At 41.1% G+C, this 23,683-nt stretch overlaps 3 protein-coding genes across 5 annotated transcripts in view; all 3 read left to right on the top strand.

Annotated features, from left to right (window-relative positions):
- The window catches only part of LOC112554923 (von Willebrand factor D and EGF domain-containing protein-like), a 535,332-nt gene that overhangs the window by 75,874 nt on the left and 435,775 nt on the right, over window positions 1-23,683 (top strand). The gene's annotated exons all lie outside the window — the stretch shown is intronic.
- Window positions 1-23,683, top strand: part of LOC112554924 — a 116,003-nt gene that overhangs the window by 8,868 nt on the left and 83,452 nt on the right. The window lies entirely within an intron of this gene.
- Window positions 19,507-23,208, top strand: LOC112554931. The gene is made up of 5 exons (XM_025223005.1): window positions 19,507-19,957; window positions 20,153-20,264; window positions 21,485-21,636; window positions 21,923-22,669; window positions 22,881-23,208. The coding sequence occupies exons 1-5, from the start codon at window positions 19,925-19,927 to the stop codon at window positions 23,091-23,093; spliced, it is 1,257 nt and encodes a 418-aa protein (XP_025078790.1). The 5' UTR covers window positions 19,507-19,924; the 3' UTR covers window positions 23,094-23,208.

Consider the following 23,683-nt stretch of genomic DNA (forward strand, 5'->3'; position numbering starts at 1 on the left):
GTCCAAACGAGCGTAACGTTAAAGCTGGAGATCAAAATGTTCGCAGTCCAAGGCAGCACCCGCTGTATCCCCCTTGTGCGGGTGTAGTCACTACACTCCTCGTCGGTAGGAAGATGTCTTTCAGGTCTAGCCTTCAGTAGATATGTTTTCACGACCGCTATGTATAAGATGCCAATGTGTCCAAGGTCTGTTCTCCACACAGATACCAGCTGTATCCTTTCTGCTGGTGTAGTCACTACACTCCTCGTTGGTAGGAAGGTGTCGCACAGGTCTACTCTTCAGTAGATAAGTTTTAGCATCCGTTGTAATGTGATGATGATGATGATGATGATGATGAGAAAGCAGAGAGAGAAGAGAGACTAGAGAAAGAGAAAGCAGAGAGAGAAGAGAGACTACAGAAAGCAGAGAGAGAAGAGAGACTAGAGAAAGCAGAGAGAGAAGAGAGACTACAGAAAGCAGAGAGAGAAGAGAGAACCGAAAGAGAGAGAAGAGAATTTGAATTAGAAAAGCTACGGTTGGAAAACAGCGAAAGGATAATTCACAACGACAGTGAACCCGGCCGTGGAGGTCGAAATTTCCAAGGACTAACCCCAAAACTTCCACTTTTTAAGGAAGAACTCGACGACATAGACTCATTTTTATATCGATTTGAATCACATGCTAACGCCCTTCGATGGCCAAAGGATCTATGGCCTCTCCACCTTTCAGCCATTCTTCAGGGAGAATCTCTTAAACTTTACCATGCTCTTTGTATTCAGGGATCTGTTGAATACGAAAAACTAAAAAGAGAACTATTAACTAAATTCCAGTGCACAGAGGAAGGTTATCGTGAACGACTAAGAAGCATTCGACCCCAAATGGGAGAGTCAATGATATCCTTCTCGACAAGATTAATAAGTATAGCTGACCGATGGGTGGAACTTTCGAAAAGTCATACAACGGATTACGAGATCTTCTTTTGCGTGAGCAGTTAATTCAAAGCGTTTCAAGAGACCTGGCGGTTTTTCTGAGAGAAAGAGCTCCTAGCTCCGTTGAAGAAATGATAGTCTGTGCTGAAAAGTATAGACAAGCCCACCCAAACAAGATCTTGGCTCGACGACCTGAAAACGCCGTAGCTGCTAACGCTACGTATCATCAGCCAGGCGAACTCAACCTTCCCCAATCATACCCTCCTAGAATGCCTAACACCCAAACCATATCTCGCCCTACACTAAGTCGTCCTACTGCCCCGATACCTCCCTCACACCCTTCCGTATACCAACGAAACAATCAACCGAGACAATTCCAACCCCGTTCCCCTCCTACGTCTGAAAGCATCCAGTGTTATGCTTGTCGTGGGTATGGCCATCTAGCCCGCGAGTGTGCTAATACACTGCGTCGCGAACACAATACCGCCGCAGCAGTGGACACGGAGGAGGCAACCGCCAACATCGCCGTCTTATGTTCCTCCTCGATCCCTAACGAATTGGGACAGCTACATCTTTTCCAAGGAGAAGTGAAAGGGAAGTCCGTCCAAGTTTTGCGAGATACAGGAGCAACAATCTCAGGCATTCGGGCAAGTTTGGTGGCCCCACATGAGTATTTAAATAAACGCCAGACATGTATAACATTTGGCGGACGGCGAGAGATCTTCCCGTTGGCGAGAGTCCAAGTTAGAACTCCATTCTATACTGGGCCCCTCACGTGTTGCGTGATCAAAAGCCCCATTATTGACCTAATCATTGGAAATGTTAGAAGAGAAGCTACTCGTTGTGATGTAGAATCTGAGAGGACCAAGGCTCAAAATGTGTCACAAACACAACAGCCGACAATACAGAGAGAATCGACTCCTCAAGAGGTTTATGAAGCACTGAACCGTAAAATCAACGACATGAGTGATGAAATCAGAGAGTTGCGACAATGTTTACAGAACTTTAAAGAAAATACTGAACGTGATGAATGCAGACTGCAGAGAGAACTCAGAGACCGGGACAAAGAAATTATTGGGCTTAAAGATGAGACAGAGGTTTGGCGAAAAGAAAGAGATGAATTGTGTAGACAACAGTGGGTCACAGTTGGTGACTTTGCAGAAAAGGTTCGTGAACTTGAATTAGGTCATAAGAAACAGTCTAATGACCTACAGAAAGCCTTGGAAGAAATCAAATTCTTCAAGGAGCGTGAAGAAAGCATGAAGAAAGAACTTGAGAACACTGTAACAAAAGAGAAATATCTGGACAAGGAGATATCGGCCAATGGTGAGACTAACAGGGCGGTGGAACGATTGACAAGACTAAAAAGAGAACCCGAACAAACCTACGAAGACAAGAGAAAGACTACAAAAGTGTATCTGGACTCGAGACATCAGATGTCGAGTGAAGTAGAGGAAAAGATGACAGACGCTGGCATCGTGACCAAAGAGTTTGAGGTTCATCAGACCTTCAAAGAACCCAAGACAGATCTGGGAAAAGCCAAGAAGAGACGACCATTTTCAGAGGACTATTATGGGACAACTTTCAAAGAATTAGGATAACTGCTGCTAAGTTTTGATCCGGAGGACAAGGACAAGAAAGAAGAAGAATGTGAGAGTATTCAAGAACAGAAAAAAAGAGAACTATCAAACTAATCTTTACATGACTCTATAAGGATAGAATACAAGCCTTCTATGACTGTTGATTTTCAAAAGGGACGTGTCTTGAGAAAAAGGATATTGTTATTTAATGTAAAATCAGAAAAAAGTGACTACGAACATTAACATTGGGGATAGTATAGTTTTTGTCATGTAACCTAGCTTTACGGACAATGAAAAAAAAATTAGGAAAATTTTTTTTCAATGGAAGGGGGGAGAAATGTCATGGATCTAGTCAGAGTGCTAGGACTGGGCGCGTGTGTAGATGAAAGCGTGCGAATGATGGACGTTCTCTAAATGGAATGTGAAAAAATGACGTAGAGTGACGTCAAAAGAAATAGTGCGGTAAGCGAGAGGATGGTTGAGAAGGGATATGGAAGCAGAAGGACGTGAGAGGATTTTTAGAAGAAGAAGGACGTTAGAGAGTAGATAGAAGAGGAAGAAGGATAGCGAGGGGAAGAAGAAGAAAGTAGAGAGCGGAAAGGGAGACGTGAACGTATGTGCCAAGACAGTGATTTTATAGCGTGTGAGGTGTTCGATTGAAGGATAAACTGTGGTGTTAGAGACCGTTTTGCTTTTATAGTTAGGATCTATTTTTTTTGGTTGGTAATTTTGTTCAATAAACAGACAGACTCGTACAGGCGAGTCATTCTTCAATTAGAACGCGCAATTGTCCGATCCGCTGGTGAGTTGGAGAGAGCGAGAAACGATAGGCACCGGCGGCGTCGTGACATGATGATGATGATGATGATGATGATGATGTCTATTTGTAATGCGCAGGTATCCATTCAGAAGAATGCTCATTGCGCAGCAAAAAAGCAAACTAAATAAAATAAACAAAATAGAGTGAACAAATATATAAAACACCAGGAAAGTAAAAAATAAAGACAGAAGTGTTTCTTGGTAGTTTAAGTCTGTCTTAAATAAACAGATGGGTCTTGAGTCTTTTTCGAAACGTGGTTGGTGAGGTGATGGTGGAGAGTGACGATGGCAGAGCATTCCACAGGTTAGGTGCCGCGTTTTTGAAGGCCTTGGCTCCAGTGCGCTTCTTGTTGGTGTCTTCCACTGCAGGGAGACAGAAGCGTGACTGGGAGCCTGAGCGCAGGGTACGTGACGGCTGGTAAGGAGGAACTATCTCCTGCAAATAGTCAGGAGCAGTTTGAAACATGCAGGACTGGGCAGTAGAAAGCACTTTGTGGTCAATCCGCTTGTTCATTGGGAGCCAGTGAAGGCTCTGCAGGATAGTTGTGATGTGCTCAGTTAACGACTTTGCACGGGTGACAATCCTGGCGGCTGTGTTTTAAACTCTTTGTAGTCGATCCAACTGAGTAGCAGGTATACCCCACAATGCACTATTACAGTAGTCTAATCTTGATATGATGGTGGCCACAGCAAGTGAGTTGGCAGCAGCTTGAGTCAGCATGGGCCGTAGTCTACCTAAAGTCCTCAAAAAGTAGTAGGACTTAGCCACAACAGAACTGACATGGTTGCACATGGAGAGCTCTGCATCAATAAACAGCCCGAGGTCCCGTACACAGTCAGCAAAGGCTATGGAGGCATCACCGACCTGCACGGCACTAATGCCAATCTGCTCCCGTCTGGCCCTGGGGCCACACAGTAACGCTTCTGTCTTGTCGTCGTTGAGTTTAAGACGATTCCTGGTCATCCACGCCTTCACCGCAAAACATGAAGATTCAAGTCGTTGAAGCACATTTCTAGCCACTGCTGGGTCGGGGGGAAAACTGTTGAAATCTGTGTATCATCCCCAAAGAACTGACGTCTCATCTGAAAGCGTTCAATTACCCGTCCAAGCTGTGAAGTATATACTGAAAATAATAATGGACCCAGAACGGATCCCTGTGGTACGCCACACATCAGAGGAACTGCCTCAGAGCTTGCAGAGCCGACAATCACTCTCTGAGATCTCTCGGCAAGAGAGGAGGCAATCCACTGCAGTGCAGCGCCCTGGATACCAGCCTCTGACGACAGTCTCTGGAGCAGCATGCGGTGGTTGATGGTGTCAAACGCACTACTCAGGTCAAGTAATACTAACAGCACTAAGTTGCCAGAGTTGACACTACAAAGAATGTCATTTGTCACACGAGGAATAGCAGTTTCTGTGGTGAAGCCAGGACGATACGCTGACTGAAATTTATCTAGGCAGCCATAATTAATAAAATGGGTCATAAGCTGCTCTGCAACCACCTTCTCCAGTAGCTTGGAAATATATAATAAATTTGACACTGGACGATAGTTTTTACAGTCGGAGGGATCCAGGTTTGCTTTTTTCAACAAGGGCTTTACAACAGCTTGTTTAAAACACCGTGAAACACATCCTGCTCTCAAACTGGCATTAATAATGTCCAAGACGACAGGAAATAGAATGTCCAGAAGTTGAATATTAAATTTAGTTGGTACAGGATCCACGGCACATGAAGTTCTAGTTGACCTCGCTACAAGTTTCCTCAAGTAACTCTCATCAATACACGTGAAAGAAGTCAGCGGAACACCAGCAAATGGCACAGAATAATCTTCCTCACATTCTGGCAACTCACAAGCTGCACTCTCAAGTCCAGCACTAATTTCCTGTATCTTATTAACAAAGAAGGAAGACAGCTGATCAGCAGCTGACTTGACATCCACCTCAGGAAGAACCGGACTAGTCCCGTTCTTACCCAACAAGCTGTTCACAATGTCAAAAGTCTTTCTGGGATTTCCACTCGCAGCCTCTAGCTGCTCCTGCACGAATAGCGATTTAGCCTTTTTTACAGCACAAACATAGTTATTTCTGGCTAACTTATACAGCTGTCTGTCAATCTCAAGTTTGGCCTTCCTCCACTTTTTCTCTGCCAGCCGTCTCTGTTACTTGGCTTCACTCACCCCCTCACAATCTGGTCTATCTACAACAATTTTGCTGACTGCAGGCGCATGCTTATCAAGCAGCTCTAGTAAAGTCTGATTATATAACTCTGCTAACTCATCAACATCTGTGGGAGGATCTAATAACAACTTTGACTGAAGCAGGTCTTCTCTGAAAGCGTTCAGGTCAACCTTCTTCAAATTTCTACACAAAACAGATGTCTTTCTACGCCTTGGTCGAGAAAGATCAGTCACCAAGGACTGCACAAAATGGTCTGAAATCAAAAAATCCTCGACAACAGCTGACTTGACCAGTGACTGATGGCGCACGAGTGATAACCCAGTCAAGAATGTGTCCAAGTCTATGAGTTGGTTTATCAATCAGCTGACAAAGACCACGGCTATCTAAAGCCTCAATCAACCGCTTCACATCACTATCTTGAGGTCTATCAAAGTGAAAATTGACATCCCCCAAAATAAGAATCTTCTCCTTTGTCAAAAAACTGTCCAGCAGCATAGTAAACTCCTCATGAAACAGAGAATCTTAAAGCTGATTCTTTTTAGATGGAGGAGGTCTATACAAACAAATGATCTCTAATGTCTGAAATCACTCAGCTAAACTATTTTCACAAAGTTAACAATAGCTATTTGTTCCCTGTTTTCGTTAGATTGCGGAGGTGACAGTATTTATTGGTGAAGAGAATAAAGTTAGAGAAAAGAGTTCATGCTTCACCGCGACATGTACAACTCTTAGTAGACAGTAGACCGTTAGTGACAGAAAGAAACAGAATTTAGTAACTACTTTCAAGTTTTGGTTTTTGTTTCTTATCATAGAAGTACGTTAGTACGTCAAGACAAAAACATTAACACTAAATGTATCAAACCAGTTGTAGTAAATAATGTAAATCGCTCAATATATATATATGGTTCGTCATTTTAATAGTAAGATGAGGTCAAGTATCCAACATTTGTTTGTTGTAGGTTCTGTGGTCCGGCGACAACAGTGACTGTGCCATGCACATGTCCTCCACGTGTGAGTGTCAAGACCTGGGTGAGGCGTGTGGTGGACAGGAGAGTGCTACACTGCTGTATAACACTCTTCCCGGAGCAAGTTCACCTGCTACACACGGCGCCTCCACACTCTTTGTCGCCGGGACGCCCGGTACAGGTAAAACTGTGGTGCTGCTGCTGATGGCCATAGAGTGGCTGCGATGTGGTCACCACGTCTACGTTGTCAGTACGTGGAGGGGGAGTCGTGCAGCGTGCAGCATGTTGTATCACCTGTTGCTGCAGACAGTAAAGACACAACAGTCAGCAGGTGTATCACCCGGTCAGCCTCACCTCCTGCTGTATGACTTTTATGACAGTAAAGACGCAGAGAAGGCCGTGAACGACTTGTCACAGGCGGCGAGCGGAGGGTCGTTGTACGTCATCGCTGATGAAGTAGTGAGTGAGTACAGGTGAGTTGTACAGCGTGTGATGTGATGATAGACACACAGGTAGATGCTGTCTGCATTTACTGGATTACAACTATTTAGTGCTTAACAGGTGATGTTTCCTCAACAGTTGTGACACCTGATGGAGGTGTTGTGTTGTCAACATAGATTTGTTTTGAAGCATCGACTGTTACACAGATTGTGTAGCAACACGTGCCATTATTGTCATATCACTTACTTGATGACATCATTGGTAACAATATTACACATGATACACAAACAGAATCACACATTAATAATAGTACACAGTGTAACGCATGTAGCTACATCCTATGTTACAGTCTTTACTACAAAATCAACTACTTCAAGATTTTGTGCGAGTTGCTGCTGACACAAGTTTCTCGTCTCCATCTGTGGGCGGCAAGTTGTTTCCATGACAACACACCCGCTAGGTGGCAAGTGGAATATTTAACCAGACCCCTCCGCTCTCCTCCTACTGTCGTCAGGGAAGTCGAGCAGGACGAGATGATGACTAGAGACCGTGATGTACTGCCGTACAGTGAGCGAGGTGTGCCCGACCACACAGACGGCCCGCCAGTCACACGACTGTATCACCGAGGTCAGGGTCACCCAGGTATAAAGCCAGTTAACTGTATCACGTGCGGTCTTGAGGTGGCCAGCTTCCTACGCAGTCTCCGTGTTGGTGTTACAGGTAGGTGTGTGTATTGTGTAGTGTAACGTTGTTTACAGTTAAACACTTACCTATGTGATAAATACGAACGGGTGAGAAACAGTCTTGTAATAAGACTGTTAGTGACGTGTGTCTCTCAGTTTACGTGATGACGTCAAGATGCTATTGTTTATATCCATGTTGACAGGGAGAAGCACAACAACATCTACAACATTGACCTCCACCAGTGGCGGCACAACACCACCCTGTCTACAGTGGAGAGACGTGCTGGTGTTGAACTGGTATTACGTTAGTGATCAGTCGGGTGTGGTGAGAGGACTGCAAGAAGCGGGTATCCCAGTGCAGGTGATGACGGATGATGACATCGAGGACGTGGCCACGGCCCGCAGTGACTTGGTGTGGGTGGCGGGTGGACATCATGTTCGTGGTCTGGAGAGAAAAGTCGTCGTCTGTCTGGAGAACCTTAAATCCAGTTTTATTAGATCTGAGTATTTATCACTGTACAACTTTACCTCTGCCCGACTTGACCTCATGTCCCGCTGTACGTCACAACTTGTGATTGTCTCCCCTGACGACAAGCCGCTAAAAGGTCACTGACACTGACACTGACACTGACACACCTGTCACCTGCTGTAGTCGTGTGTCAGTCACTGTGTCTCCTTCTAAAAGCTGGAAGATACGCTTAGACTGTCGACCAGCAGCCAAATTTCAAGGACTGTGTAATCGTCAGGCTGCAGGGCAATAGGTGAGAGAGTGTGGCGGGTCACTGGACGCGGTGACGTCATCTTCACATTGCCTCAGGCAGTGGTCGGGATGACGGATTTGCTTGAACGTATGTTGCAGTGAACAAAGTGTCGCGCGGACTCCGCGGGCACCATTAGTTTGTGTGGGAGGAGTATCTAATTGTTTATGTACGTTTGGTATAGTTTTCTCATCACTGGAGGGGCTTTCCTCAGTTTACTTTGTATTTTTGATGTGATGCTTGATGTAATGTTTACTCACTTTTTGTTTTACTTTTAAGCTGGCGAGTTGTATTTTTGGGACCGCCCATAAACTTTAGTTTTGTGTTGTTACTTCCTGTGTGTGTTTTGTGTCCACTGAGGACTGATTGGCCTCGTGGCTCGCGTCGGGCGCGTGGAAGTTTTTCTGTGTGATTGCGAGTGTCTGTGAGAGAGCAAGTCTCACTTCGCCCGATCGCGTTACGCGACAGTGAGCATGTTCATAGTTGCGCTCTTCTTGACTTTGTTCGCTGGCGTGACAAACGTTTTCTTGTCTTGAATGCCTCAAAGAATAAGGAAATTATTTTCGACTTTTGGGAGAACAAGCCTCATGAAGTCATTAGTATTATCCATGATGATACCATCGAGGTAGTCGACTCTTACAAATATCTAGGTACTATCGTTGATACAAGCTTAAATGGGACATCAACACTGACATGATACTCTGTAAGAACAAAGTCTGTACCTCCTACGGAAATCAGATCTTTGTCTGTCAGTCCTGTCATCCTCATCGGTTCTATGTTCTTTCATTGAAAGTCTCATCAATTTTTCTTTCTTCTCTTGGTTCCACAGCCTCTAGCTGTGTAGCTCGGACGTAAAGAAAAGCGTTCAGAGAAATAATCAGGTGAAAAGAAATTAAAACACAGCACGGACAGTTTGTACTGGATGCCAGAACGGATGGGAAGCCAGTGTAGAAAACGAAGGAGAGGGTTGGCGTGGTCCCGTTTCTAGCTCTAAGCCCACAGTTCTGTACTTTGTGGAGTTTGTGAAGAAGGTATTCGGGCAGCCAGCCAGCAAGCAAGACATCTGATTGCTGAGATCACTCTCATCCTGTTCACAAATAGGAAAAATAACTTTCAAAAGTAGTTTTTACATACAGAACACAAGCACAAAGTTGTGTTCAAACAGATATCACACTTATAAACACACAGAACCCGCAACTGTTCCCTGTCTACATCGTTCTCAGTTGTCTCCTTTTTCTCAGTCCTCTACATTTCCAGTCCGTTCTCTCACTTTAGAGAGTCGTGACTACCACGGAAGATTTTTTCTGAGAATCGAGAATCTGAGAATTCTTGTATTCTGCCCTAAATAGATTAACATAATGTTTTAGTAAAGCTTTCTCCTAGGCATCCATTTTTGAAGCTGTTAAACAAAGAGCCGACATAATGATACAACTAACATGGCAGGTCATCGCAGCTCTACTCTTTGTTTTGAAGTAGACTGGTTGAGATGATCATTAAATAGGTTAAAATAGCGCCCTCTTTTTATATCGAATGGTAAATAGAAATAATTTTCATCATGGCTGTATATCTTGTTTCCTAAAGCGGTTTGTCTTAGATAAAAATTCAAGTGTTTCAAAGTGACCCTCATTTTCTTTTAATGTCGTAGTAGTTTGAATAAACGAAATACTTCTAAGTCTTCACATGACCTTTCACCTATATCTTTTTTTCTACCTTCTTTGGGTTTTTTTAACCTACACCGAAGACGTGCCACATTCGCTGAAGCTAAGCCCTTAAAGCAATTAAGAATCAATCGGATACATACTGAAATAACTACTTTCTTAATCTGAATCTTACATTATAACTTTTCATTCGCACTAGTTGAAGTCTTCATTTTCTCCATTTAGTTTATGTGGTTATGTGAGCATACTCTCAACTACTGTCCATGTTCTGATGTAAAATAACGATGCTGCTGTACATCTGACATATTTGCATTATCTGATATGATTTGTATGGTTTATGTTTCACACTCAAGCTTAATGATGAGAAGACAGAGGCGATGCTGTGTGGTTCCAAGCTTAGCCTTAGTAAAGTCTCTCTAGACTCCATCCAAGTGGGTCAAGCTAGAATCCCCCTCTCCAGCTCGTACGGAACTTGGACTCTATGTCGACATCTTCTAACTATGTCTGATCATGTCAGTTCTGTAGTCAAGGCATGTTATTTCCATATCCGACACTTGGTCGACTCTGACCCAGTCTTAATAGAAGACTGCAAATGCAGTTGCTGTGTCACTCATCGGTCTACATTAGACTATGCAACAGCTGCTCGGGGGATTTCAAAGAGTGAGTTGTCGAGGCTTCAGCGAGTGCAAAATACGGCTGCGAGGATAGTTGCAGGAAAGAAACAACTGACCATATTACCCTGTACTTCGTGGACCTACATTTGGCTTCCTGTGGAGAAGCGAATTGAGCATAAATTGTTAACCTTAACCTATGGCTTCTTCACGACCTTGGCCTGTCTATCTACAAGAACTCATTCGCTGTTACCAACCCCAGCGGAACCTTCGTTCAGCATCCCACTTCAGACTTGAACGACCGAGCGTTCAGTCAGGGAATACTAACAAGAAGACTGTGGGTTCAGATCTTCTCCAATGTAGCCCGCTTTTGTGGAACTCGCTTCCCCTCTCGACCAGGAGTCTGATAGTATTGTCTTTCAGAAAAATTTAAGACTCACTTGTTTAAACTTTTTTGAAGTTTTCATTTGACTGCAGTTTGGTGGCTGCTGGGATCACCGCGCATTGAGCGCATCTTTGTGATGCGGATACTAGCGCGCTATAAAACTACATCATCATCATCATCATCATCATCATCATCATCATCATCATCATCATCATCACCATCACCATCACCATCACCATCACCATCACCATCATCATCACCACCATCACCACCACCATCATCATCATCATCATCATCATCATCATCATCACTAAAGTTCCTACAAATGTTAATGATGATGGACACTGATGAGGGTGAATAGCAGCAAACATTTGTATGCATGGGAGCCCGGAGAAACTGTTCGGCCTGGCTGGTGGCCTTTAAAGGGATACTCAAGGCTTGTGATAAGGCTCTGGCGACGGTCAAACGTTTCAAAACTATATTTAGTTACAATTACAGAGCACGAGAGCAATACAGGAGAAATAAAGGATTCGTTTCTCACTTAATTACCACTTATTAGCACTATGTCGGTTGCCCATGTTTATACAAATTGAAAAAATCCAGTGATATCGACCCTTGTGTCCTTCCGCCGAGTAACCACGATAGCTTCCCGAGATGGTCAAGCAGACGAGTCTTGTTGTGATGTCAGTCTCCTTGTGACGTCACACACACAGAGGAAGTGTCTGAGGTCATTGCGAAGATTTGACGTCATCTGTTTATTCTATGACGCACTCTGTGTGTAAGACTTGTAATGCTCTGTCCTTCGGAAACTGATGACAAGGAAATTTTGAATCTTTTCCATCTTTTCGTGGCAATCGGGTGCAGCACATTCTCGAGGCATGGTTCTCACTATGGAAACCACACGTCATAGGGTCACGTGACGGAGAACGAGACTTCGTGGAAGCAAAAAAAAAAAAAGTCTCATTCTACTAAAAACCTTCAACGTTTTCCATGTGATCACACATGTAAATAGACGAGATTCAAATTTATCCTACTCTGCACACGATTCTAAGCAGTTTCATTTTGCCTTTACAATCCCTATAAAGTTGTCGGTGCTGTCGGAACTGAGTAACTCGCTGTTCGACAGGACATATGGCGGCCTTCCCTGTGTTCAGCCACCACCAGCTGGTGTAACTGACCTTTTATTGTTTCTTCTTTATGATGTAAGGATTCTCCATATATGGTGTTGATATTTAGGATAATGGTGTATCGTGTATGAGCAGTGTATGTGCAAGAGGATACTTATATTCACACATGCTGCAGGGAGTGCAAGTATATGAATGTGAGAGAGAATTTGAGAATAAGCAGAAACATGAGAAGTTTCAAATCACAAATTGAGGCCTAAGCCTGTGTTGCTAGTCTGTGTCCTGTTCTACCAGAGACGCCGCATGAATGATGACAAACATACTTAACATATTGAACCTAGTCTGTTGTCATTAATAAAACATTTAATGTCTTGTAATTTCTATATAAACATTACAAGACATGCCTTATTATCTGTACATAAATCATTTTGATAAATCTCCATTAAAATCATGTCAATGCTTTGGAAAAACCCGATAACATAGACTTTGATAGCAACCGTTTGTTTATTGCCGACCTGTCATGATTCCGCCATATTGACATCCTCTTTATGATCAAGTTGATGAAGGGTAAGTCACATACTCTCAAAAATATAGGCTTTTTCCTTCTACTTGTTTGACTTAAAAGAAAGATAAGTAATTGTTATTTCGTGTAGTCACACCAATGTAAGTAGAATGCAGTGAACACATGAACTACTTGAATACAGCGACACCACAGACTAGCGGACCTCAAGTGACGACAGACTGTAAGTGTTTCTGTCTTCAGTCATTAACGGTGTGAGCAGTAAGAGACAGTATGGTTAATAATAGCCAATGTAATCAGTATGAACAGTAATGAGCAGTCTGAACAGTATCAAAATATACAAAAATTAATGTATCGACATTAATCAATCACACACACGCGCGCACACCTGTACATTTATATTCTCCACATGCTACAGCTAATCTGTATTTCACGTCTCTTGCACATCCTTGCTTAATAACTTTTCATTCGACAATATTATTCTTGTTAGTCTTTTTATTTACAAATATTTCTGGTACTCAGCAGATATAACATTAGGGGTTAATAGGGCTGGCAGTGAGATCAAGTTCTACCTGTAGAAATAGTGTAGACGCCATTCGTGACAGAGCGATGCCGTCTCACCTGTACAGGTAGACAAACTTTTATTTCGCGCCATAGGTAAAATGTCTACCTTTGTGTTGTCCCACCATAACACCTGCTGCTGTGTTATTATCAGGTGTAAACAGTGCTATTACATGTAATAAAAAAGAAACGGATTTCGTAAAAGAGTTGTTAATAAAATAACTCGTGCTGTAACAAAACGTGTATACAGTGGTGTGTACATAGAATAGTTCTTCAAATAAAGATTAAAGAGCCTCTCGACACTTTTATAAGAAGTCTTGTCGTGAAGCTTAATGTTTATAAAAGAACGCCTCACTATCGTTTGTATTAGACATTGTCAATATAGTTGTCAGACGACAAATCCATAGTACTTTAAATATGTAAAACTGCGATTTTATAATTACAGAAAGTTTCGACTATTCAGTTAAAGGTAAAGAAAATATACTTCTCCCCTCCCTGCTACACGTGTAAAAGGTCAAGAGTGCGAGCACACACACACACACAGAGACAGAGGTCTATCCCAGATAGCATGCAAACGTTTTAAACATAAACCATAAAACATTTTAAAAAGGTTTGCAGAAAACGTTTTAAAAATGTTTATCATGCACATCAAAGTAATGTTTTAAAAACGTTTTTTGCAAACATTTGTAAAACATTTTAAAAAATATTTTAAAACGTTTTATAAACATTTTTCTGTAAAACATTTTAAAAACATTTAATAAATATTCGTATGTAAATTTTTAAAAACGTTTTTAAAATGTTTTTAAACCTAATTTAAATGTTTCGCATGACACTTTTTAAAAACGTTTATAAAATGTTTTTTAAACTAATTTAAATGTTCCACATTTCACACATACTTTCTGCAGTTTCACTTCAAACATGGCAAAAAGGATGTACAGAGAAGATTTTCATTTGTTAATTAAAACATATTTGTGTCGTTGGGAATAAACCCAGGAGACATTTACATTATACAATAGCAAGTACAAAATGGTGACCATTTGTGATAAAAATGAATAAATGATACTCAAAAAAGTGAAAAAGAAATATGAATTAATTAAACACCGACAAATCAATGCATAGGATTTTTTGTTAAATTAATACTTTTAAATATTTCAATTTCAAATACTTAAAGGTGAGGTGGTGCGGCACTGTGCTCCGTGCAGAGTGCCAAGGAATAATTAAACTAAAACTAAACTAATAGACCTTTAGATTTACAAAAAAACAGTGAATTGTAAATACAATTAGATGATGTACAAAAATACACCAAAAGTACAGTTACCCTGTTGTAGATAACAACATGCACATTATCATCTCTACCCTTATACAAGGGACATATCATTCCAATTAATTAATAATATGAGAAATTTCATACCGTAAAATAAGGCTGAACAATTAAAAGTTCATGTATGTCTGGTAAAGCGGCTTTACGAAAAATGCACTTAGAACACTATCAGATCCACATGCCTTCATTTTAACATACTAAAACCTTCTTATATGTAATTATTAGCTATCTCAAATATGAGACATTGTTGCTAAATATCAGCAAGCGTCCCAATTAGGGTCAAGAGTGGCTTGGTGATAAGCCTGATGTTCCTTATGCAGCAAAGTTAGGCATACATGCCAGTGTAGAGGAGTAAAAGGAGGCAAAAGCACAGAAGTGTTATATGTGGGAGACAGCTCTTGAGCGTGGGGGAGAGCCAGTGACAAAGGACTGTCAGGACTGCCTGCTGTTGCCGTTGGAAGCGAATGGCTATGTGACCAGTACTGGCATTCGGCGGCTGTAGGTGGCATTGCAGTCATCGTAGACATTAGGTGTATATCTCTAGACTTCTCTGTCGCTGGGAGAGGAGTCGTCGCTCTCTGATGCGGATGGCAGCTCGGGCGGGAAGGACAACGGACAGGTGGAACAGCACTGTCTGCTGAAGCATTGGTCTCCACTCTGTGATGGCTCCTGCACTAACTTTATCGGAAGCCTCCATACACCCACCGTTCTTCCGTACAGCTTCTGCAGATAGCAAAATGGGATTTGTAGATTAAAGAAGCGCTACAGGTTTATAGATTAAAGATGGACTAAAGAAAGTCTCACACTATACATATTGTTTCAGTTTTATGGTGCTTATGCTTGTTCCCCATGTCTTTCCGTTTTTACACTAGTTTCACCCATAGAAGCACAATTAATACTGACAAGAGCTACAAATAATTTTAAACTGTAGAGCTAGCAATGAAAAATGTCAATTCATGTTATACAAAAATAAGCACTTAGATCTGCACTTCTCTTTTTTGTCAAAGTATGTGTAGACAATATATCATATATCTATACCTTTAATAATAATATACACTAACATTTATACATTATCACTTACTGTAGATCATGGCCTGCACCTTCAGTCCCTTGAAAGCACACATCTCTCCCTTTTGTCCTTTCCAGTTAAGTTCCGAGCAACCTTGTTGGTCAGGAGTCGCCGCATGATTCTTTTCACACAATCCTTTGCATTCGTTCTACCCACACATGAGAGGCTTTTGACTTGCAAATCTTTAGAAGACAAGAAACATATCTGTCAAAAGTAGGCCACACATCATAAACAAGAAAGGGTGTAGTGAAAATATACATGGCTTTAATTACTTACAATTCAAGGGCCATACAAAAATTATAAACTGAAAACTTTCACAAAAAGCTGACATTTAATGTTTCCTTCCCCAATAACCATAAAGTTTATGAGGCTGAAACCCTTTGAAACTGGATTTAAAATTTGACTTATTGTGTTCCACACTATATATGTATGATAGATTGACAAGAACTGATCATTCTCAAATGAATTCCCTATAAAAAATAAGTTTTTCAAAAATGTCAAGCTATGCTTTAAATTCCCCTAAATTATTACAGATTATCATTTCAATCATGGCTTTAACAATGACATCTGCTTACGTACGAGTAATTCATGAAAGGAATCATCATCAAGGCGTCCATCCAGTTCCAACAGCTCTTGCTGTGTTCTATCGGAAGGATCAAATCTTCTGGCAACATTCAGGCATCCTTTGCTGGAGCAGGCTGGTCTTTGCTTATCAGTGAATGAATCACCATATCTTTACTTCCTGTAGCATCAATTTCAATTCTGTGTCTTGTTTCAGAATGAGCCAGGCAAATGCTGCAACAATATGAACATAGCACTGTGAGCAAAAGTGACAATTAACTTTTATAGGTGAATGAAGCCAATCAACGGTGATTTGGGAGCAGTAAGAAACTTGTATAACCAACACTATGTCAACATGAGATTGTGAAAGGGAATTCACAACAAAATTAAATAGGCAAAACAAAAGCAAGAAAAGTTACCCAATAATATAAAATTGTCTGAATTACCTTCATTAGACACTCCTCTGGGTACCGCCTTTACTGCTGCAGTTGTGAGGTCTGTCCCCTCTTGTACTCCTTGCTGAGAGTCACTACGTTGGTCACTGGGGTGCTCACGTCGTGGGGGCAATATTCTGGTGGTTAGTGCATTTACCTGTGGGCATAAACGCTTGTTTTCCACTTGTGGTTGCAATGAGTCTGGCAATGGTCCTGCTTGGCACTGCTGGATGCACTGATTTCCATCTAAAGTCGTCTTCTTCCTCCTCGTCTGGGCTCTCTAGCCCTAACCTAATTAACACAGCATACCTATTAATAAGTGTGCAGTGAAATGACAATTATGAAAATTTAAGAATTTCTGGACTAAAAGATTTAAGAAATAAAATAATAAATAATTCCTAGGCTATACCTATCATAATATCAATATTACCCTCATGAAAAATTGAAATGAACTGCAATACTGAAATCTGTACTGATCTTGTAAGTTGTTCTCCAAACCTAGGGATTCCCTAATCCCTGTCATTCTATAACTCAAACAAGACACAATGTGACTACTTGTTTCTCTTCCTCTTCCGATCTTTTCAACCTTTAGTGCTGTCATCATCTGTTGTATCCAAGTTTGATGTATACTGGCTGTTATCCACTTTTCGTCTGGCAACCAAATACTCATCTGAAAGGGTTATTATTTTGTGAAGTTATAATAAACATCGAGAATAATGGCATGCAATGCTTTACCACACAATATGAATTTCACATGACAAAATCAGTTAACTGTCTGTTCGCTGAGATGTTAATGGTCATGTGGCTGTATGTTCCAGTCTGTAACCACAATAAACCCTAAGCAAGGTCTGCGTGGACTAAAGACACTAACACTACCTTAAAACCTTTTACAAAATAAATATGAACAATACTTTTAAACTTTATCAAGAGACTGACCACAAAAATATTAACCAGGCTGATGAAGTCATCAAACATCTAATCTCTATAATATACATATATATGACAATGAGTAAAAAAAGTATAAAAGGACCCTTTGAACCCAAAATGCAAACAGCTTGAAGAGTCCAGGTATGTCTATCTGGCAGAGCTCCCTCCTTAAGGTGTTTTGTCAGCTCACTTGGTGGCCAGTATGCTAACCGTTTCGAGTGCTGAAAAATAAACAATCCTCTATGAACTCTTACCAGGGAGGCTAACTGTGTGTCTTTATGGGAGTGTTGGACGTTTGACTTCATCTGTCATATTTCCGTCAGAGATTATGACTGCATATATTTTTATACACTGTTATACTCAAGGAACTATGGTAAATACAGGGAGGATAGCATGAATCTTGTTCAGCTGAGATATGATTGTATTGACTGCAGTTTGCTTCTGTGGCATGCAATGTTATAATGTCACGTTATTTAATGTTAGTAAAAACTCTATCATCCTTAACGTAAATTTTAAGAACATGTAACACAAATTTACACGATAATGAGAAATGATTACACAATACCAGTGGTACCATTTCAGCCATAGATAACGGTTTAGCAATGAATTCAAGCAAGCAGTTATTACAGGATGCTTTTGTCGCAACAAGGCAAGAAGTACTGAAAGTGAACTGTTGGAAATGTTAAATGTTGCGACCCAATATGCCAACTGTGTGGCCAAATCTGTATTTGTTTCACTGTCGCTGTCTGAAGATATCGCTGAATCAAACTGATCATCAATATAATCTTCAAATTCACTAAAATTAGATTTCACAACATCATCATCATTATTTTCATCCAAATTGTATTTAGTCGGTAAATATTGCTGGCGTGATGTTATCGCTGAGAGTTCTGGTGTCTGCTGGTTCGAACTGTTATTAATTTGACTCTGTAGATCTAAAACTGTGAGCACCTTCTCTACGACAGTGGATCGTGAATGTTTGTATCAGTGAGCATTGAATACATCTTTCTTCTTTCAGTTCTGCCAACTCTGCTTCTACAAGTTTTATTAACTTTTCTCCGCTTCGTCCAGTAGGACGACATGATGTGAACTATCAGTTGCCTTAACGTATTAGAATATTAGATTATGTACGAGCGCTCAATTCAGAAAGTAAACTTTGACACATCACACCCAATAAGCATACATTAAATGTGTGTTGTACTAGAACACGGTATATAGCGTTTTATAATTAAGAACCTGCAGTACGTGTGTGGTAAACAAAGAGAAAAGATTACAACCTTGGTTTTCAAACATACAGTACATCAGCAGAGAAAATGTCTCGCCGCGTGGAATCATGGGAGTACGTGCATCCACAAGAAGAATAGCAAATATTTAGTTACGTAGCATTGATGTTCTAAAAATTGCAATGATTTTAAACTATCAAACCTAGTCATAAGACAAATATAACAAAGTCTTTAAAAAAGCTTTTTGGTGAGGATTTTCAGTATCTACACCGTGGACTGGCTCTAAAATTCCATAGGATAAGGGAAAGCTGGCGAATCAAATAGTGACGTCTTTTTAAAAAATTACGTCATGACGCGCAGCCATAAAGGTTAACATTGTAAACGTTTATAAAACATTTATTTAACATTTTTGTTTTAAATGTTTTATTTTCAAACATTTTAAAAATGTTTTTTTGGTAAATGTTTTTAAAATGTTTTTAAAACGTTTTATCTAAAACGTAAACCTTATTACAACCATGTAAACGTTTTTAAAACGTTTTAAAAATGTTTTCATGCTATCTGGGATAGACTTGAAAACATTGTGCCACATAGTGAACAAGGCAGGAAATGTTTTAAAAAGTATAAAGGGGCTCATTATAGCTAATTGACTGTAACTATTCTTTAAAGGTCAAGGCTAAATCGCATCATATCCGATATCAATGTTTGCGCACCTGATGGCCACGGGACGTAAGCTGATTTTTTTTCGGGACGTATCATTCATGTTACACAGACCTGATTTATGACTCAAAGTTATAATTTCTTTCGTCACTTTATTTTTCAATTTGCCAATTAATAGACTTCAGCTCATTATCGCAAACCAGGAGTTATAGTTATGTCCCCCTGTCGTACAGAAGTATTGTTGGGTCTCGCGCTGTACAGACATTGACTTTTGTTGTATAGGTGTACGTATACGGGAATTGTATTAATTACTACAGTTAGCCACGTGATATATTTTGACAAGAGGCGCTAACAATGTGGAATGCCTTGGACAATAAATATCTCACTACATCTAGTGTCGCCCATGTTTGACATCCTAGCTGTCTACCATCATCAAGCACAGAGAGGACATGACAGTCTATATCCTGTCCTGACAGACCGCAGACGACAGTCGCTGCCTCTTATAAACTTGGTGCTGCTGAGGGGAGACCACTGTCAGCCATGTCTGGTCCCCCGCCGTCTGCTTCACAACAGGTGAGACAAGGTGTAGTCAACCCAGGACTGGGAGTCTGTTGGGGTTAGACGGGTCAAGGTTAAAGAGGTTACAACTTGCATAAATGGTAAAAAGAAATTTAACGATTTGTAAACATTATGCGTATTTTTATCAGACAAGCTGTGTATATGGAGTTCAGTCTAGGATGTTACATGTAAATGTTATAAATATTACAGGGACAATGCTGGAAAGGAGACCCTGGAGGAGAAAGTTCTAGAGGCGGCGGAAGAGTCGAAGTTTACCTACACGCCGTGACCGACGAACAGGCTGAACTACTTCAGAATACAGGTGAGTTTGGTTGTCTCTTCAGGCAAATGTTGTCGAATGCCTTTATTCTACTTATGTCAGCAACTAGGGTGAAAGACTGAGTGCAGACAGATAAAGGTGAAGAAAATAGGAGGTGATAAAAAACCCAGAATAATTTCATGCAAACTGCTCTTCCTTCATCACTGCTTTATGAATTTCACTGCAAACAAATAGATATAATTTAAACACCTACACTTACAACCTAAATGCCTTACTTAAGGAGCTGACATCCTCCCTCCAGCTAACCTTTCAGCTCTCTTCAATGTGTGTGTGTTTCTGGTGTCGCCACAGTTCTGTCTCTCCCGAAGTGAAAAGATAAAGAGAGAGAAAGGGTAATTTTTTTCCTGTTTTTATATATCCAGAATGGATATAAATTTTTGCATGCACCTATTATACTTCCGAAAATGTTGAACAACTCAAACACTAGGGGCCTCCCTTGACGGACTATGACTGTCGGGGCAGAGATAGCTCCCATGAGGCTATTCGGGATCACCGCGGTCGTTGAGGTCTTCTACATTGTGTGTATGATACATTGTGTGGATGATACCATATTTAACACTAAAGTTTTGTATCACATGCCCTAGGCCCCCATGGCCAGAAAGAATACGAAAAATTACTACTTTCATTCTTTTAGACCATTCTGCTCGTTTCTAGACACTTCAGCACACAACAGTAAGTATAATTACCTATCTATCTATCTATTCCTCTTCGTGCATCAGGTTGCACATAAGCCCTCAACCAGAGTCCGCCACCGATGTCGATCGGCTGAAACCCGCTCTAGGTGACCCCATGTCCAGCCCTTTCCTTTCATCTCCCTTTCCACTGTTCTTCTCCAAGTTTCCTTTGGGCGGCCTCGTTTTCTTCGGCCGTCTGGAGTCCATCGTAGGGCGACTGTGGAGAGGTCTGCTGTCTGCTGGCGGAGCACATGTCCAATCCATCGCCAACGCCTTCGTTGAACCTGCGTGGTGATGGACTCGGTTTCAGTTCTTCGGTGGAGTTCTTCGTTGCTGATGGTATTTGGCCAAAAGATGTTAAGTATGCGCCTGAGGCATCTGTTTTGGAAGACGTCAAGCTTGTTACTGATGGTTTTGGTCATCTTCCAGGATTCTGATCCGTAAAGGAGGGTGCTGATCACATTTGTTGAAATGCAACTGTCGGCGAGATTTTTTTTATTAAAAAATCAGAAATATATTTTTTTACAGAAAGCATACGAATACTTGACGAGGTGAGCAAACAGTCAGGCGCTGACGTAAACTTTGATGTCAACTCGTCACCTGTACTCGGTAGGAAGGTTGTCACCATACGTGGTGTTCCATCTCAGATCGACGAAGCAGTCAAGCTCATCAATAAAAAGGTTTGTTTTTTTACACATTTATTTAAATAAAAATTACACGATGATCTAACAGTATAAATGTAAGCAAAAGTGTCAATTAAAAAAAAAAGTGATTTGAACATGAACTATACTAAATGGTAAACAATAATGCCATTGGTAATTTGTAATAAATATTTCCTTTCCGAAAACTGGAATAGTTTTATGTAAAAGTAAATGATAAAGGTTTGTCAAAGAAAAGTTGAAATAAATTGACTTATAGTAATACGTCAAGCTTTCAGTTTTATCTGCTAAAGCGGCTTTGATGCAGTTAACATTATCAGAACAAGCCCAGACATTCTGGTTACAATGGGTTGAGGCCTCGTTCCCTGATCTCGACTCTGACGCCTACTTCCTGCCTCCTGTCTACTTCAACCGCGTGCCGATGACCAGCGAGTCCATTGCTGGTGAGAGTATTGTGGTCCTTCAGCCAGCACCTGGAAAGGCCGGTCAGTCCAACAAACAAGCGATGACTCCACCTGCTGCTGGTCAGGCTCGTAGTCCTCAAGCTACTGGAGTTCAGGACAGTGATACCAGAGACGATGCCGCCATGCATCGGGTTCTCATGTGTCTGCAGACAATGTCTAAACAGAACAAAGAAGTTTTGGTAGGACTTAGTCAGCTGAAGTTCGGAGAGTACTTGAGTGAACCTTGTTACTCAGCCGCAGTTGCCCAGTTACCTGTAGCCCTCAGTCTTCCGTCGTGTCTGCCCCGAAACTGGAAACAAGGAGACTTTGATGTACTTCTTCTTCACCGAGATTTTGGTTTGGTCGTACTTGAGGTGAAGACATTTGGTGACAACCTACAGGAACTGAAAATGTCACAGCAGGAAATAGATAATCAAATAAAAAAGAAGCTGAAACAGGCCGCGTCGCAGCTGGACAAGACGGAGGCCATGTTGTCTCACCTGGTGTCCGACATCGCTCCCGGTCTGCGCATCACTAAGACCATCGCTTTCCCCAACCTCACGGCTCATCAAGTACAGAAGGCTATAGCTGGCGACACCCAATTGACTCAAGTAAAAATATTTTCCACATTTAAGTAAAACATATTTTCATTTTAACAAAATACATACACAGTGCTATTGTTGTTTTGGAAGTAAAACGTTTACACAAGATACACCAAATAACAACAATTACGATTTTATTGCCATGTTAAAAATAATTTACTGAAACTTGATAAATATAGGAATTTATGTTCTTTCAATCGATCACGGGATTATTTTACAGACCCTGTGTCAGTGTCTGGGAACAACATCAGACCCGGCCGACATCACAGGTGTGTGTCTGTGCTGTGATCAGTTGTCTGACCCCAATACACCGCATGACGTCAGTAGTCACGTGCTGAGGGAACTCGGACACTGGTGGCAGCGACGCGTGGCTGGGGCTGGACCTGACAGTCACATGACACGTGAAGTGTACAAAACTCTTGTCGCCAGGTAAAGACAAGAATTGTAGTGCAATATGATGACACAAAGTCAACTTGTGTAAATATTTTGATGTACCGGACAAAACGTCTGTCGTGAGAAACTTGCTGGTTTAGTTTTTTTTTACTTAAAATTTATTACTTCCTTCACTGTCTCAGCATGGAGAATGTCAGTTGAGGACTGGTAACACTAGTTTGTAAAAACTGAAATCAAACTTGTAAAGTCTACCAAAAAAAAAAAAAAAACCTAAGGAAACTAGAAATTATTTTACAGCCATGCAGATTGTCTTCAAAAATGAAACTCTTTTCTCGCAGACACTTCTGTAGAAAATCTCTCATTACAGTCATTTTGGTAAAAAATATATAGTAGCAGTCACTTCTGAAGAAAATCCTGTCTTAAAGCCTTTGCTATCAAACTTGAAGCTTCGAGACTACCTACACACTTCATTGCATTCCTACGCTCGTGACTACGTTTTCCCTTTCCCTTCTATTTTTTTTTTAAAGACAAATTATTTTCGACAAATAGCAGGTTTATGACACTCAGATGCGACAAGGGTACTTTGTATAGGAAAGACAAAGATGATTATTGTACACTGTTGTTTTTCCG

Source organism: Pomacea canaliculata, linkage group LG14 (genome assembly GCF_003073045.1).
Source record: "Pomacea canaliculata isolate SZHN2017 linkage group LG14, ASM307304v1, whole genome shotgun sequence".
Taxonomy (NCBI): domain Eukaryota; kingdom Metazoa; phylum Mollusca; class Gastropoda; order Architaenioglossa; family Ampullariidae; genus Pomacea; species Pomacea canaliculata.